The sequence below is a fragment of the Camelus dromedarius genome, chromosome 3, assembly GCF_036321535.1.
Source record: "Camelus dromedarius isolate mCamDro1 chromosome 3, mCamDro1.pat, whole genome shotgun sequence".
In the NCBI taxonomy this organism is placed as follows: Eukaryota; Metazoa; Chordata; class Mammalia; order Artiodactyla; family Camelidae; genus Camelus; species Camelus dromedarius.
The window spans coordinates 10,584,049-10,601,820 of record NC_087438.1 but is presented as its reverse complement, the minus strand read 5'-3'; the positions used below and the strand labels follow the sequence as shown (position 1 = coordinate 10,601,820).

The 17,772-nt window shown below is 46.7% G+C and overlaps 1 protein-coding gene across 1 annotated transcript in view; it reads left to right on the top strand.

The window, feature by feature from the left end:
* Nucleotides 1-17,772, top strand: part of ANKH (ANKH inorganic pyrophosphate transport regulator) — a 130,389-nt gene that overhangs the window by 84,057 nt on the left and 28,560 nt on the right. Inside the window, exons 3-7 of the mRNA XM_010981973.3 lie at nucleotides 4,137-4,255; nucleotides 8,325-8,408; nucleotides 12,866-13,036; nucleotides 13,380-13,514; nucleotides 15,706-15,798. Of these exons, the coding sequence (XP_010980275.1) occupies nucleotides 4,137-4,255; nucleotides 8,325-8,408; nucleotides 12,866-13,036; nucleotides 13,380-13,514; nucleotides 15,706-15,798 (602 nt within the window). The remainder of the gene's footprint in view (nucleotides 1-4,136; nucleotides 4,256-8,324; nucleotides 8,409-12,865; nucleotides 13,037-13,379; nucleotides 13,515-15,705; nucleotides 15,799-17,772) is intronic.

Sequence of the window (17,772 nt, the reverse complement as noted above, 5' to 3'; positions counted from 1 at the left end):
ATTTTTTTCAAACACTTAAAAGTTAAACGCTAATGATTTTTCCTCCTTCAGTTTGCTGACCTCATTCCAATTTTCTGCCTAACTCTTTAATTCCTCTCTCGCCTTCTGCTGTCCGCTGCATCAGGCATCTTTGCTCTCCTTCTTCTTTCTTAGTGAGCCTGTTAGCTTTTTTTTTTTATTCAGATATAATTGATTGACAGTGCTGTGTTAGTCTGTAAGTGTTTTTATACTCAGACCTTGCCCATTCTTTGTTTCCCGTAACCTTGACCACAGGCTCCAGATGGGGTGCTGTTCTCTCATCACCCCCCACCCTTTCCTATGTCACTTTCCTGTCCCAGTAAATGCCCTCCCCTGTTCAGTGTCTCCTTTACATGTCACCTGTGCCAGACACTAAAACCCATTTGCACGTCTTCGTCATACTGAAAACAGCTACTTACATTTCTTTCTTTTTTTTAACATTTTTTTATTGAGTTATAGTTATTTTACAATGTTGTGTCAAATTCCAGTGTAGAGCACAATTTTTCAGTTATACATGAACATACATATATTCATTGTCACATTTTTTTTCACTGTGAGCTACCACAAGATCTTGTATATATTTCCCTGTGCTATACAGTACAATCTTGTTTATCTATTCTACGTTTTGAAATCCCAGTCTATCCCTTCCCACCCCCCGTCCCCCTGGCAACCGCAAGTTTGTATTCTGTGTCTATGAGTCTGTTTCTGTTTTGTATTTATGTTCTTTTTTTTTTTTCTTTTAGATTCCACATATGAGCGATCTTATATGGTATTTTTCTTTCTCTTTCTGGCTTACTTCACTTAGAATGACATTCTCCAGGGACATCCATGTTGCTGCAAATGGTGTTATGTTGTCGTTTCTTATGGCTGAGTAGTATTCCATTGTATAAATATACCACTTCTTTTTCATCCAATCATCTGTTGATGGACATTTAGGCTGTTTCCATGTCTTGGCTATTGTAAATAGTGCTGCTATGAACACTGGGGTGCAGGTGTCATTTTGAAGTAGGGTTCCTTCTGGATACAAGCCCAGGAACGGGATTCCTGGGTCATATGGTAAGTCTATTCCTAGTCTTTCGAGGAATCTCCATACTGTTTTCCACAGTGTTGCACCAAACTGCATTCCCACCAGCAGTGTAGGAGGGTTCCCTTTTCTCCACAGCCTCTCCAGCATTTGTCATTTGTGGACTTTTGAATGATGGCCATTCTGAGTGGTGTCGAGTCTTGATAAAAATAGAGATAGAATTTAAGTTCTTGTGTTAAAACTTCACCTTTACTTACTTTATGCGTGGGTCTACAATATCTCTCCAAGGCCTGGGCAATGTTTGTACCTCCCATCCCCAAATCTTCCAAGTAAATATTGCTCATGTGCAGATTAAAATGATGAGTGTCTCATATGTGTCCCAGCCCTCTTGCAGGTAACCAGCCTCTTTGCAGCTGGGTGAGTTGGCGCAGTGCCTGATACAACCATATTTGTTGGAGTGATTTAAATATGTCCTGTCCGCCATACAAACACACATATTTTAGAAAGGATACATTAGAAACACAGGGGTATGATGACCTGCCTCTGTGAAAAACCTAGTAAACAGAACATAGCAAGTCAATCAGTAGTTCTTGTGAGGTTTTTCAGCCTGGGAATTAAGGAATTTGAATTAGAATAAGAGTTGCCAGATTTGCGTCTTGAGAATACACATATGATCCTGCTACTAAAATGAGAGGAGGGCTTTTTCCTTAATTTTCATGGGGAAAATTATAGGTAATGAAACTTGTCTAGATTGATATTAATATTTTGTGGCATTTTGCAACAAGTATAAGATCTATGGGATGGACAAGTTTGAGAACCACTGATTCTGGAAAGGGCCTGTCCCCCTGGTGGGCTGGGGTCAGAAGAGCTTGGAGATGTGAATGGCCCTCCCTGTTTCTGGTTTGGGCGGCTCAGAGCTGCGTACCTGTAAACAGGCCGAGTCAGTGTCCTCCCGCTGCAGCCACACCACGAAATCCGTCTACATCTGTTCAAAAACCTTGCTTAATTTCTATTTTTAATGTTCTACTTGTCATAAGGAATATAAGCTATTTCCGAACAGTCTTGGAAGGCAGTTTATAGGAGCTGAAATTTACTAAATGTCATGACGGCAGCTCGCCTGGGAACTATGGACTCTATGCAAAAGCACTTTTAACAAATGACCCCCAGCCAACAGCTCCACTTGGAAGCAGCTCAGGGACACGGGACTGGGTGGCAGGCGTCGGGGAAATGGATGAAAAACAGCTTCTGGGATTTTACACTCCCAGCTAACCAGGTGGAAACAACCTCGTAGTTATAATCAGACTCTTCTACCAGAGGGGAGGCTAGAGAGAAGGAGGGAAAAACAAGAAGAAAAAGCCTCTTTCCTTGGCCTCCAGAGTTTTCCTCTAGTAACTAAAAGAGGACAAGAAGTAAAAAAGAAGAAAAGCATCCTTGGGCCCATTGGTCCCAAAGTACCCGGGAGCGAAGCAGGGGCGGGGGCGGGGACGACACATCCTGGGGGAGTCAGAGGCTTGGCCGAGCTCATCCCCCAGCAGTCAGTCCTTCAGGCCCTTTAAGCTTTATAGATGGTTGCTCTTCGTTATTCTGCATAGAAGCGCTCTTTTTGATGTCGGTATATTGAGGTATATTTACAGAAGCAGAGACGCTTTCTCACAGCGATCTCGGTACTCTCAGGCCGCCCAAGCAGACTGCCCGCCCTGCTCAAATTCACGTGCCCCTTCTCAGCTGCTCAGATTCATGTGTCCCTCCTTTCCCTGCCCCGCCCCAGAGTCTCTCCTGTCAGGGGACAAGGCGGGCCGGCGTTGCAAGCAGTGAAAGAGTTTACCAAAGGCAAAGGATGAGAATAGAAACGGAGTTTATTAGGTCATGCTGTCATGGACCACAGTGGGCCACGGGGGAGAGCGGCCTGTGTGAGCGCCAAGGGCCGGTTGTGGGGGGCCTTTATATGGTGGGGTCACAAGATGCCTGATCAGCTTGAGCACAAGTCTCTGACTGGATGTAGGTGAGATAAGAGGTTTAGGGCCGTGAAGGGCGGTGGGGTTTACGACTCTGATAAGGCGGGCTGAGACAAGCCAGCCTGAACCTTCATGAGATTAGGCGCTACCTGGGGCTAGTAGTTTGTTAGGGCCACACGCCCAGGAGAGGATGTGCTTTATCTGTTGAGGGATCGCAGGCAGACGTCTGAGAGCCCAGGAGCGGGGCTTGTGGACTTGGCTGGACGCCAGTCGGCCCCACACCTCCTTTTCTCAGAAGCCGCCTGAAGGAGTTTGCTGGGGCTGTCCTAACACAGCACTGAGACCAGGGGAGCTCAAATCCCAGAAATGTGTTGTCTCACAGTGTGGAGGCCAGAAGATGGAGGGGGTGGCCAGTTTGGCTCCTTCTGAGGCCGAGGGGGGGACCTGCCCCAGGCCTCTCTCCAGCTCCTGGTGGTCCCTTGGCTTGGGAGGCATCTCCACAACCCCTGCCTTCATGCGCCTGTGGGCTTCCCTGTGAGCACGTCTGTCTCCGGGTCCAAGTCTCCCCTTTTAGAAGGACATCACGTTGAGTTGGGAGCCCGCTCTACCCCATTGTGACCCCTTCTTAACTAATTGTACCTTCAATGACCCTGCTGCCGAGGAGGGTCACGTTCTGAGGTACAGGGGGGTGAGGACTCAACAAATGACTTGTGAGGTTAACCTAAACGTACAACAATAGGGGGCGACTAAGCCCTACTAAGTAAACCTACAAAGAGGAACTCAGGGCGTCCATTCAAATGTAGAAGCATATTCTGGAAAGATGTTCATGGTTTACAAAAGACTACAAATGCAGCCCGACCCCGTTTTTATGTTAAAACACCCGTGGATACCCCACCACACGCACCCATAAAACAGCTGGGCAACTAGAACCCGGAGTGTTAACTGTGACCCCTTCTGGGTAGAGAAATGAATGAGGTTGTAGATGATTTTCTTCTTTTTTCTCGTTTAAATTTTCTAATTTTTCTACCAAAAAACGCCCAAATATTATATTTAAAATTGTTTTTAGTCTTTTGGGATAAAAGGCTTATAAGGCTGACTTTTTCTGAACACCGCCATGTCTGTTTTTGGACCTCCTGCAGCGTACAGTGACCTCGGCTACTACATCATCAATAAACTGCACCACGTGGATGAGTCCGTGGGGAACAAAACGAGAAGGGCTTTCCTGTATCTTGCTGCCTTTCCTTTTATGGATGCAATGGTGAGTGGAGAAGATCGCTGGCACTTTTTTTTTTAATTATGGTAAAAAACACGTAACCTAAAATTTACCACTTTAACCATTTTTCTGTGTTTAGTTCTATGGCTTGTAGTGAATCACATTGTAGTGAATCGCATTGTTGTGAATCTTCAGAATTCTTTGCATCTTGTGATACTGACCCTATTCCCATGAAACTCGAACTCCCCATCCTCCCCTCCCCCGCCCAGCCCCTGGCAACCCGGATGTGGAAATGGCTCCACTTACCCCACCCAAAAATTGATCAACATGCTTGAGGCTCTCTTCACTGCCCTGCACATTTCCTTTCTAACTGTGGTCATATGCACATAACATAGAATTTACCATCTTAACCACTATGAGTTGTGCACTTCAGTGGCGTCAGGTACATGCACACTGTTGTGTTCCGTCCACCCACGGCTGTCTGCATCTTCCCGACTGAAGCACTTCCCCACTGAACACTCACTCCCCACCTGCAGCCCCCGCAACCACCACTCTCCTCTCTGTCTCTGTGAACTTGACTCCACTGTGGAATCACACAGTGTTTGTGGTTTTGTGTCTGGCTTATTTCACTTCGCAGAATGTCTTCAAGGTTCATCTGTGTTGTATGTAGCTTGAGTCAGAATGTCCTTTTTTAAGGCTGAATAATATGCATTGTATGTATAGACCACATTTTGTTTACCCATCATTCATCCATCAGTGGACATCTAGGTTACTTCCACCTTTTGACTATTATGAATAATGCCGCTATGAACATGAGTGTACAAATAACTCTTGAGTCCTTGCTTTAATTCTTTTGAGTATATGCCCAGAAGTATAGTAATTCTATTTTTAATTTTTTGAGGACCCATCATACTGAATTCCATAGCAGCTGCACCATTTTACATCCCCACCAGCAGTGCAGAAGTGTTCCAACTGACCATTGACTTTTAACCAGTCCATCTTTTCAGTTTCTTTTATGAGAATTATCTGTATTTGCCCCAAGTTCTGGCAGAAGGCAAGAGAGCTCATTTGAAAATTTGATTCAAATATAAATTCTTTTCTGATATATTCAGGATCAAGGGATCAGAATAGCTTTGTGATAAACTTACCACTTGTGTGGTATAAGCACCCAGAGCTTTTTAGAATAAGAATCACTCAAATATACAGATAGAATTTTATTACTTTAATAACCAGCTTTACTAGATTAGCTAAGGGTGGCTCACTTCCATAGATTAAATTCTTTTCATGACACTGAAGAGTTCTCAGAGAATGCTTTTTCCTATTCATCTGTTATAGATATAAAAGAGACTTAGCAAAAATATATATTTTTTTCCAACAATGTCTAATGCTGCGGGAAAATAAACCCTTTCTTTGGGCTTATTTTAAATTAGCCTTGGAAGGAGACTTTAAAATATGTTCATCTGTTCAAGTTTTTTTTACCACCTCCTATCTCAAGTTTTATATACAGTAGACGTGCGAGGTGAGTGGACATGTATATTGAGGTAAGGCAGCAGCCCCAGATCCTTGGAGGAATGAGACAAGGTCGAAACGTATGTGGTCCGTCCTCTCAAATGTTATCAGAAATCTTAATCTGGGTTGGGTTGCAGGCACTGGCTCGTTGACTCTCTGACAGCCTTGCGCTGCTGTGCATGGGAGACTTAAATATTAAACCCTTAGTTTTGACCCAAGGTTCTGATTGTCAATTGTCACAGCGTCACTTTAGGTGGAGAACTTGGCCACTGAAACACTGGTAGCTGGATTTCCTTTTTCTTACTTGCCACCAGGTGTAGTGGCTGTGGTAGTTGACATATATCTTCTAAAAAGAAAAAGGCCAATGGGTTGGAGTGTAGAATCAGATTCCCCATGGTGCCCTGGCTGGCCGGAGGGGACACCACCGTGCTGTCAAAGCAGTGAGCGAACTGCAGGAGGCGACCAGAGTGACAGTCCAGCTTCCTAGACAGAGCCCACGATGTTGCACTAATGCCTGTGCTCCCAGCTGCACTGGGACTCTTGAAACACATAGAATTACAGTGATACAGTGAATTCAGGGAACTTGGGACAAAAAAGTGAATCACAGACTTTCTAGTGCCCCATGTTCCACTTCCATTCTGTATTTATTTGCCACGAGAGAGTTTCTAAAACTCAGAATAACAGCAGAGCACTTGTGATCCGCTCCCTTTTCTTCCATGTTTCATCTGTCAGCTCTCGCAAAGGCCCAGCAGGAAGGGACTGCTAATAAAAACCAAAGTAATACGCATCACCTCCCCAAACACACACACACTCTGCAGCATGGCCCTGATGTATTAGTTGGAGAGAGAATATTTGAAAAGCACAAAGCTTATCATCCAGATGGCTTTCGGTCGGCAGAGAGCCCACAAGCTGCACTTTGCAGACGTTACTTGCGCTTTGCATTTCTTTTCACATTCACACCTTGGGACTTGTAGATGTAGCAGCTCCCATGTAAAGTCTTGACACAGACCTGGGGAGTAGATCGTGCCTCTCTGATTGTGTTTAGCTCACGTGAAATGCTATATCTCTGTCAGTCTAGGTTAACCAGTACAAGTTAGAAGGATGATCCTTAAATGCATCCTACTTTGAACTTCAAACCTCCTCCAAACCTGCCATCCCCTGGGCTTTTCATTGTCTGCAAACCTTATAGGACAGTCCTCTTCATTTCCCCCAAAGGCACAAAGTCTCAGATCGGGTCCTGCCCAAACTTGAAGAGAAGGACCCCAATCAGTCAGCGAGAACCTGTAATGACTGTCACAACTCAGAACCAATTTAGAGCCCTTATTAAAACATTGCTTCAGGGGAGAGGGTATAGCCCAGTGGTGGAGCACATGCTTAGCATGCACCGTGTCCTGGGTTCAATCCCCAGCACCTCCATTAAAATAAATAAATAAATAAACAAACAAACCTAATTGCCCCCCCCGAAAAAAATTAAAATTAAATTTTAAAAACATTGCTTCATATATAGAGAATGCAGGTGCTGTGATTCGCACTGCCCACAGAGAGAGGGGTCACCCAGCTCTCCTGCCCGGCACACGAACCAGTACACATGTCTGCTTATAACTGGTACCAAATAAATACTGTGCAGTCACTGGTTCCTCTTAAAAATCTCATGTGGTCCTGGCCACCAGGCTAAGTTACAGTCATCTTACCAATTGTAGATTTTTCAAACCTGTGCTACTCAGGTCGGGAGGAGATGAGGTATGTCCAGGAACTCATAACAACCAGAAATAACCTAATCCTGAACCCTCCTACACAGCTAGTGGGAATGTAATTTGATGTTGCCTCTATAGAAAGCAGTATGGACATCCTTCAAAAAACTAAAAGGTGAGTTACCCTATAATCCAGCAATCCCACTCCTGGGCACATATCTGGAGAAAACTCTAATTCGAAAAGATACATGCACCCCAACGTTCAGAGCAGCAGCATTTACAATAGCCAAGACATGGAAGCGACCCAAGTGTCCACTGATAGATCACTGGGTAAAGAAGTTGTTATACACACACACACACACACACACACACACACACACACACAATGGAATACTACTCAGCCATAAACAAAGAATGAAATAATGCCATTTGCAGCAACATGAATGGACCTAGAGATTATCATACTAAGCAAAGTAAGTCAGACAGAGAAAGACAAATATCATATGATATCACTTATATCTAGAATCCTAAAAATGACACAAATGAACTCATTTTACAAAACAGAAGCAGACTCATAGACACACAAAACAAATGAATGGTTATCAAAGGGGAAAAGGGGGGAAAGGATAAATTTGGAGTTTAGGATTAGCAGATACAAACTACTATATATAAAATAGACAAACAACAAGGCCCTACTATATAGCACAGGGAGCTATATTCAATACCTTGTAATAACCTATAATGAATATATATACATATATATACATATACATATATATAAATGTATACCTGAATGACTATGCTGTACACCAGAAATTAGCACAACATTGTAAAACAACTATACTTCAATTTTAAAAAAAGAAATAAACTAATCCTGAAGGTGTGTCTCATGCCCGGTTCTTTCTTTCTGGCAGGCATGGACTCATGCTGGCATTCTCTTAAAACACAAATACAGTTTCCTGGTGGGATGTGCCTCAATCTCAGACGTCATAGCTCAGGTAAATGTGGTCCTCAGGTAAATGTGTGTCCATCAGAGCTGCTCAGAGCGCCTTTTAAGTGAGCCCCGGAACCAGTTGATGCTTCATTTCCATCCATTTACTCTGCAATGCATTTCCTCATTACTCAGATCAAATGTGGACTTGGGTAAATCCTTGTTACATGAATGAGAAAATGAAACCCCCCATAATACAAGTATGGATGATCTTGCTACAGTGGGGGTTGTAGGAATTTAAATTTAGCATCAGAGGTGTTGACCTTTATTATGAAGATGCTTGCATGTCAAATGGCTGTTAAGTCGCAGCTCGTGGGTGGGCAAAGGGTCATGGTGCACATGGCTGGGTGTGCATGTGGTTCCAGGTTCTAGAGAGCACTCGGGAATTATTCTTAAATGCTTCTGCCACCAGGGGCTGCTGCTCACATGTCATTCCCCTACATTTAAAAAGGACCAGCAAGTCATGTGTATAACTGAATCACTATGTTGTACACCAGAAACTAACACAGCATCGTAAATCAACTGTACTTCAGTTAAAAGAAAAAAAGAACTAGAAAGTTGGCTCTTCTGAGAAGACCTCTGTTATCTTGCTGTTCTGTCCAGTTCCCTGGGGTTGGCACCAGCCCTGGTTTCCATTCTCCTTCCTTTTTTATCCTACCAGAGATAATGCATGAAAAATTTCAGCAGAAAAGTAGACTTAATCCCTGTAGTCTATGTTGACTTAGTTCCTCCAGTCAGGGATCTGGGGGAATGATTCTCTATAGTGCAGGAGGTGGACTGATCTCTAAGCTCCCTTCCTAGTTCTCCGTTCCAGTCTATGAGCATATCCACCCGTTTCTTCCTGTTTTTCCCTATTGTACATGCTAGCCTTCCAGCCACCTTTTGGAAATAATCTGCTGTTCAACTGTTAGTATCTCCCTAAAGACCAAAAATTAAATTTCCAAATTAATTGCATTTACTCCACTATTAAAACTAATTTAAATGAATTCCTGCCGACACTATGTGTGTGTGTGTGTGTGTGTGTGTGTGTGTGGTGTGTGCACATGCCTGAATTCTTGCTAACGTCATTCTCTGGTGTATCTTTGTTAATTTTCTGGTGAATTATTAGAGATTTTATTTCCTGGTCTTAAACTTTTAACTCATCTTCTGAGAGATGAACTGAACTGCCTTGTTCACTCTAATCACTTAATTTGAAATTAAGGAAACAGCTCTCATTTTCAACACTAGCATCAGAAGCACAACGAGCATTTGAGGATGTATTACCTTAAAGGCAAAAAAAAAATCCTGTCTTTGCCTAAGATAAGTCTAGTAAGCATCCAAGGGTGGAGGGAAGAATCATATCCCTGAAAAATACTTCTGCCCATACAGATCTCTGCAGCTGTTCCCTCCTCCATGAGATACCCCTCCCCACGGGCTCTCACACCGCCACCTCCTGTTTTCACTCCTACTTCTGCTCAGCTATTGCCGTGTAAATGTTGAAGTTCCTCAAGACCCATCTCCCTCCTCGCTGGGTGTTCTATTTGTGAAGAATCTAACTCACACCCTGTTATTAAACCCTTCATAACATGATCAATGATCGCCAAATAACTATCTGTAGCCGAGCCCTCTCCTCTGAGTTCTGGACAAGGGATCGAAGTGTCTCTGTGATGCTCCCACTTAGACCCTTCAAAGACACTCTAAGTCTTGATTCAGAATTGTCATAATCTTGATGACTGTGCTTTTGAATGAATCGGTGCCACTACCTTCTGGTCGGGAACCCGGGAACCACCTTAGGAGCATCCCTCTTCGTGACAATTTTTTTTTAAATAATTTTTTTTGAAGTTAGTTTTTTATGGATGGACTCTTACCTCTGAAATCTTTTTCAAAAATTTTAAATCCCAGATGTTTCTTGGTCTGCCCTCTTCCCACCTCTGCCGCCCTTGCCTGGTCTGAGGGACATCCCTCCCACCTGGACCCTTCGAGGTGCCTCCTGACTCCAGTCTGCCCCTCTGCCCTGTCTCTCCTCCATCCTTTCCCATTGCAGACACAGTGAGCTATTCTCAGTGACACTCTGGCCACTTCACCCGCTGCCTAAAACCTGCTTTTAAGCTGCTTCCTGATGTTTGGGGGATTAAAAAAAAAAAAAAAAACAGAATCCTGATCATGGCCTATAAGGAGCTAAAGACCCATGGTCTCTGCTTCCTTCCTCTCATCTGCCCATCCTCTGCACGCCAGCCGTTTGTCCTCCCTTCCAGGTCTTGCTCTGGCGGGGTCTCGCCCTGCAGCCTGGCTCCCCCAGCACCACTGCCCTCTTTCTTTCACGGATCTGGTCACAGGTTGTCAGTGGATGCTCGCTGGCGTCACAGACGAGCTTTTCTGCCTTCCCCTGTAGACCGTCAGCTCCAAGGGAACAGAGTCTGGGGCTAGCCTGTCTGTCACTGAATTCCCCGCACCCGATACAGGGCCAGCACTGGGAAAATCCTCACCACCGAGACAGTAGGTTCCCCTCAGAAAATAACCCGACAAAGTTTTGATAGTTATATCAGATTCAAAAATCTTAATTCTGGAATGAAATGCGAAAAGCCCAGGTGTTCGTTTAAGTTGATGAACGATACAGCCCACAGGGAAGATGTAAAATGTATGGTAGGCGCTGGACCACGAGGCACCAAGCTGTTAACAACACGAGGAGGCTGACAGAATCCTCGCCTTGACCTTGGATCGCTACTGGCCGAATGCGTCCTGCCCACCCTCCATCCCTCCAGCCTACTCTGCTCCTCCGCGTGCTTTGTCAACTCCACGCCGACTTCTCCCTTTTCCTTCAAGTCCAGATCCTCCTCCTTGGTCCTGCTCGTCTTGCACGGCTGCCCTGATGGGCTGGGGGCCTTCCTGGACTTGGCAGAGGAAGGGTTGGTCTTCACGTGTTCCTTTTTCCTCCGGCTTGTTTTCAGTCTCTAAACACGATCAACTTAGCCTACGCTGTAGGTTTGTAGCATGTCTGCGGCAGACATCCTAGTTTCCATATTAGGGCACCTTAGAGGCCTCTGATTAGTTAGAGAAATAAATGGGCATCTTGGCCACATCACACAACTCTCAACCTTCTGTTCCAAATGCAATGGGTCCTTAACAAGGCTCGCCCCAGCTGGTCTTTGCCTTCTTCAGCTCATGCGTTACTCTTGTTCCACTGGGAAGCAGCGGCCATGGAGAGTCACAGGCATCTCTGCTTCCACCGCTGGGTTCCGCTGTATCTGCCCTGAGCATGAGTGTGTGGTCGTGAGTGTGACTGTGAGTGTCCACTCACGTCCTCCGTGCTCCAGGCAGCCTGGTCATGTCCGTGCAGCCCCGCTCTCGCTCTGGCCTCTGCATTCCCCTCCTCTGACAGGTTCTCTCCCATTTACTGGTATGAGAACAACAGCCCAGGCATAGACGTTGGTTCACACTGTAACCAGACCACCTCTAACATCCGATACTTTTATTTCGTTCAGGAGAGTTTCTCTGGATGGCCCTGCTTTTCTGTGTTTCCTCGAGCAATCGAATGCACTCATTTGAGGAATGGTGCTCATTCCCCAGCTTCTTTGTTAACTTTCTGTCACCACTGATTTCTTGATAACTCAGCAATGGGGATACCCCTCCTCTGGTCAGCATCACTTAGTGTGGTGTGTTTTACACGCCTGTCACCCCGTGGACATTCGGCTGATGTAAGGTTGATGTAGGCAGACAGTACCTCCCCGCCCCCATCACTCTACTTCTGCACGCAGCACACCTCAGTGGCCTTGTAAGTATGTGAGTCCCAGGAGGATTCTGGGTAGAGGCTGGGCTGACTCTCTGGCTTCCTGCAGGACAGGAGGGGACGTACATTGATAAATTTGCCTTAGAGGCTGCTCTGTTCAATAGAGATAGATACTTTGCTATTATTTCGGTCCCTCTTGACTTTGTATTTTTTGACCTATTCAACTTTTATAAGTTAACATCTTACACTTTAATTATATTGTTTTATAATAATTCACTTTGGTGCTTTTTACAGCATTCTTAGTGAATTCCATTTTATAAATGTTAATGTCCATTTTTCTGTGTACCGTCATTGATCACGGTTTTGTCCTTTATGGATGGTAACAGGTTCTCAGGTGTAGATTACATGTGCACCTCGAGGGGGCAAAGCTTTTCTGCATCTTTTGGGGTCTGGATGCCAAAGTTTCTGGATATTTTTACTGATAACCTTAACCGGATAAACAGTTGCCTTAAAAGAATCTTAGTGGTGAATATAGCAAAGTGACTGTGTGCTCTTCCAGTGACTCCCAAATGTCTGACCCTGGATTCTATGAAAGCAGTGTTGAGACATAGCACAAGTGTCTGTTGTCCTTCTGATCCGTGTCAAGGTTTTCGTTCGGAGATCTATCTCCTCCGGCTGCAAGAGGTCGGGCTGCGTGTCGCGTCTGTTGATGGTTCCGTTCTCCCCGCGCTGACTTGTTCTTGTTTCCTGTCTCCCAGGTCGTTTTTGTAGCCATTTTGCTTCACAGTCACCTGGAATGCAGGGAGCCCCTGCTCATCCCCATCCTCTCCTTGTACATGGGCGCCCTTGTGCGCTGCACCACCCTGTGCCTGGGCTACTACAAGAACATCCACGACATCATCCCGGACAGGAGTGGACCGGAGCTGGGGGTACGTCCTCGCAACTGCAGCTAGCTGTGGGCTCTCCGGCTCTGGGCTCTCCGGCTCTGGGTCAGAGCTGCCCTGCTTGGAAAATAGTGGCCTGGCTCCATCAAGCTTAGATGTGTGTTTTGATTTCACCACAGCTTGCCAGCCGTCTGAGTTCATTTCTAATAAGACTGTACGTTTTATTGTAATTCAACTTGGTTTGTCTACAGAGGCTTTTCCTCTGTTATTTTTAAGTGTGGTGAGTTGAGCCATGGCAGACATCAAAAAGAAAGACGCCAGCTCTGAATTGTTTTATCTGTCCTGCTTCTAGAGAGCAGTGAACATTTGTCCCCTTTTCTTGGTGCAGGGAGACGCGACAATAAGAAAGATGCTGAGCTTCTGGTGGCCTTTGGCTCTGATCTTGGCTACACAGAGAATCAGCAGGCCTATTGTCAACCTCTTCGTGTCCCGGGACCTTGGTGGCAGTTCTGCAGCTACAGAGGTAGGGCAGCCCCTGGGGATGTGGGTACCCGTCATCACTGTGCAAAGAATGGGGGGAGTGGGGGAGGTGGATTACAAATCTGTTTCCAGTTCATCTCGAAAGCCCAAGAAATTCTGTGATGTTAAATTCTACGACACATTCACACAAGGAAGCCATGAGGATCTCAGCATCAGTGACTTCAAACCATGTGGTTTAATATTTTTGTGAGTATGGAAGAAAACGTCTCATTCATTCTCCTCTTTTACCACATGAGGAAACCAAGGCAAGGACACAAAACTTGCAAGAAGCTGGGCTAGTGTTAGAATCCAGATTTTCTTTCTCCTGCCAGTGCCTCTCCACTGACTTGGAGTCACGCGATGCCTCTTCGCTGCGATCACAGAGGACAGTGGAACATGCCAGGGGGCAGCAGCGGGAGTGAAACTATCTGAGGGTGAAGGGCCGATGCCTCTGTTTTGACCCGCCTGCTGTCACCTGTCCTGTCTCCACCTCCTGCACATGCCACCCCACCCACCACGGCTTTCTGTGCCCTTGGCCATCTGCCCTCCTCCCAAGGAGGGTCTCCATTATTCACTCACCACTCAAGAAATTGATCTGGAAACTGGCAGCTCCACCGAAGAAAGAGTCAAATCATTTCTTTCCATCTTTCAAGTATGGGATGAACAAATAGAATTACTTCATTTGCTTCCTCCTCCGCCGCCCTCTGGAGAATTAATTCCGGCTCTGGAAACGCTGATCCCTCAGGAAGGCTGGTGGCTGCTCCTTAGGGCCTCCTGTTTACACACTGCCCTTGAATGCTTGGTCAGCGTGTTTCCCATCTGGGGGCTCCTGCCAGTTTCCATGTCCTCGGAGGCAGCGCATGTTGGCTTGGAATGAGAAGCACATAAATCACAAGCAGAACACTTTCTCTTGCCTCCGCTGGTGCCTGGATTTTGCTTTTTGAATCATGAATGTCATCTGGGGTGGCTTCTGGAACATAGCAGCTTTTTTGCTTAAATACTTCACTTTAAGTTGCCCGGGAAAAAGCATGTGGCTCCCATCTCCTGTGTGCAAGTGTGCCCCTTCCCCTTGAAAAATCAAGGCAAATGATACATTAGAGCCACTTTAAGATGGACTGCGGTGGCACAGAGATGTGACATGGGGGGCGGGGATGGAACAGACACAAATCCATCGTCTGTGTCTGATCTGCTGGCATCTCTGCATGTTTCCTTGACTGCCAACAGCCCTGCGTGATGGGCGGTTCTGCTGGAGGGACAGTGGGGGGCCTGAGAGGGATCGTGCTTCGCACAGCTGGGAAGTGATGCAGGGAGGTTTGGCTCCGGCTCCGCCTGATTCCAGGGGTGTCCAGCTCCACCGCGTGCTCCTCACAGCAGTGTGGGCACCCAGCTGGGGGCTTACCTCCCTCGGGTTCCTGGCGTCTCTGTGATGTTCTTTAAAAAGGACGAAGCCTGTATTCCTCCTTTACTAGCTAGTCAGGGAGTTGGACTTGGCCGAAATGTAGGATTAGACGCTTTGCTTTCATTTTCCTTCCTTTTTGTTCGCATAAGAAACTCTCAGTTTCACCCAATAATCTGTTTGGCTTCCCGTGAGAAGTATTAATTGAATTTTCTTAAGTTCAACATCAAAATTGAGCTCTCCTGGCTGAACAGATTGGAAGTGAGGCAGTTGAGTCAAAAGAGTACCATAAAGCCGTCGACAGATAGACGCAGACCGTCAGCCTCCCTGAAGGTCAGTGTGGAGGCGGAGGTGGACCCCGAGGGCAGAGTATTCAGAGAGCAGGGGTGGGGCTCAGAATCCCATTTTGAGACTCAAGAATCAGGCTCGACTGGAGGGTTCAGTTTGGCTCAATGGAAGAGTCTAGCGGACCTGGGTTGACATCTTGGCTTCTCAAGCAGTGATCAGGACCCATTTCTTGTTGGATTCATGTAAAACGGGACACATCCTCCTGGTCTCAGGTGCGCCCCCTGGGCTGAGGGCCCATTTCCCCAGACGCAGGGGAGCGCCTGCCCCTTCCTCCTGCTCCAGGGCCGGCCTGCAGCTGGCTACGCTGGCCCCCAGGGTGCAGTGACCTGTCAGCGCGGGGCCACACCTGGCATGGGTTTGCTCTGCTCTGCCACGTGGCCAGCGGCAGCCAGCGGCTGGAGGTGCTCTCTGCGGATGCCCGTGCTAACTCTGCCGGCTCTTACTCTTGCAGGCCGTGGCAATTCTGACAGCCACGTACCCCGTGGGCCACATGCCATATGGCTGGTTGACGGAAATCCGCGCTGTCTACCCGGCTTTTGACAAGGTGAGAACCCCGTGCGGCGCAGTTTCTGAAACACACTCTTTAGAACTGGCATTTGACAGACAGGGCTGTCCGATCAGGGACACCTCGCGGTTTCCCAGTCTCACGTCCCTTTGACAGGTTAATGTGGCATTGGGGCTGGCGGAGATAATTGTGGACTATTTCCCTAGGAAATAACAGGTGAATTCACACTTGCCTTGATGCTGCTCCCATGATGCCTCTCCAAACTGACCCTCATTTTAGGTTATGCCTGCTGAGAAATTATTTGTTTGCTAAAGGGAAATTACACTCTCAAAACGTTTCAATGTATTGGACTTTGTTTCAGTGGGGGTTTTTTAGTGACACCAACACTCTACTGACTTCGCAGCAGACATAGAGGTACAGAGAGGAAGCTGTGTGCTCGAGTTCATAAGCACACCCATCTCTTTCGGGGCACTGGGGTACACACACGCCCGAGTGGTCCATGCAGCAGCCGGGGGTCCAGGCTGGCTGGGGGGCAGTGGACTCACTCAGGCTGAAAGCCCCCACTGGCAGCCGCCTGCAGCTGCTGCCTCAGCCCAGGGGCGCACGTAGCCCTTCGGACCTGTAGCCTGAGGCCGGGTCAGGATTGACCTGCAGATCATTCGAGAAACGCCTACTCCATTAAAGCTTAATTATTTGAACCTGGAGACATTTATCTGAAAACAAATGGGCTAGCAAAACAGACCCCCCCAAAGATAGTGCATGATGTTTTAAAATGAAAAAATAGGAAGAAAGCAAACAGCCCGCCGCTTGCACTCTTAATAGCAGCTGTTTGGCCTTGAATTTCTATAGAAGTAGCTCAGAGCCACTACCGATAGCATTTTCTCTTATCCCAACAAGAGCCCTGGGAGGGGAGGCGAGGAAGCCTTTTGCCAGGGGTCCCCAGCAGATGACCTGCCTCTATCCAATCACCCATGAATAGCAGCTCACCCCCAGGCACTTCAGGGATTGCCCCCCGCCCGCAGCCTGACGTGAAGGAGGGTGGGGTGTTGCCTAGAACTCTCTGCCAGGTGTGGAGCTTCCCCACTAAACCATGAGCTGGACCCACCACTGACTGTGAACCTTCACAACATTACAGGCAGAGCATCTCCTAAAAACCTCCTTTGATCCCTCCTTCCCAGGCCTTTGAGAATGGGCTTCACAGGGCACAAGCCACCTGCAGGAGAGAGAGCTGATGGTTCGTGTTTGAGTGGGTTTAATCCAATCTATTGACAGAAAGCAGTGTTCTTATGTCAAGGAACGTGTGTGTAGAAGTAAATCCTTGAAAACCAAGGCGGATATAAGTCTTCTTGCTAAACATTTAGCTCTTGGAGGATAAGATGATTAATAAAAGTCAATAGCAGTTACTCAGGTGTTAGAACCCTCCTGGCTGTGAATGTCTCACCTGAAATTGTTTTTGGCTACCTGGAAATAAAAAAATGTAACAATACAGCACTCCAGTTTCAAAGCATCCAAGAAAAACAACGCTTTATTCATGATCTCAGAGGTTAGGTGCTGTGAACTTCCTTTACCGAGAGTACCTCTAGCCAGAGATACTGGAGTTACCCAGAAGCCTTGTGAAACCTCCTCCCCCATTGTTTGCATTCATTCCGCTGGGCTACTCCAAGCCATTTCCATGAGTGCCGTCTATTGACCCCTGTCTTAGACACCTCTGTGTGGACTTCCAGAATTTGCTGCATTGACAAGTGAAGTCCTTGGCCTCTTTGTGGGTTCCAGAATGAGAGATTCAAAATTTCTCGCGTAACTTCTGACGCTTCCAGCTAAAGAGTGAGCGGGGAGGGTTCTCCACTAGCACCAGTCCTCTCCCGTCTTCAGTTATCACCTGCTAAAGAGCAGACTGGGCAAACACAGCAGAGCACAGACGCGAACCCCATGAGACACGCTAGCAGAAATGTTTGCTGTTTTGAAAATAAAAGTGCACCTGGCGGAGCTGGCACACGTGGCTGTCACCGCAGC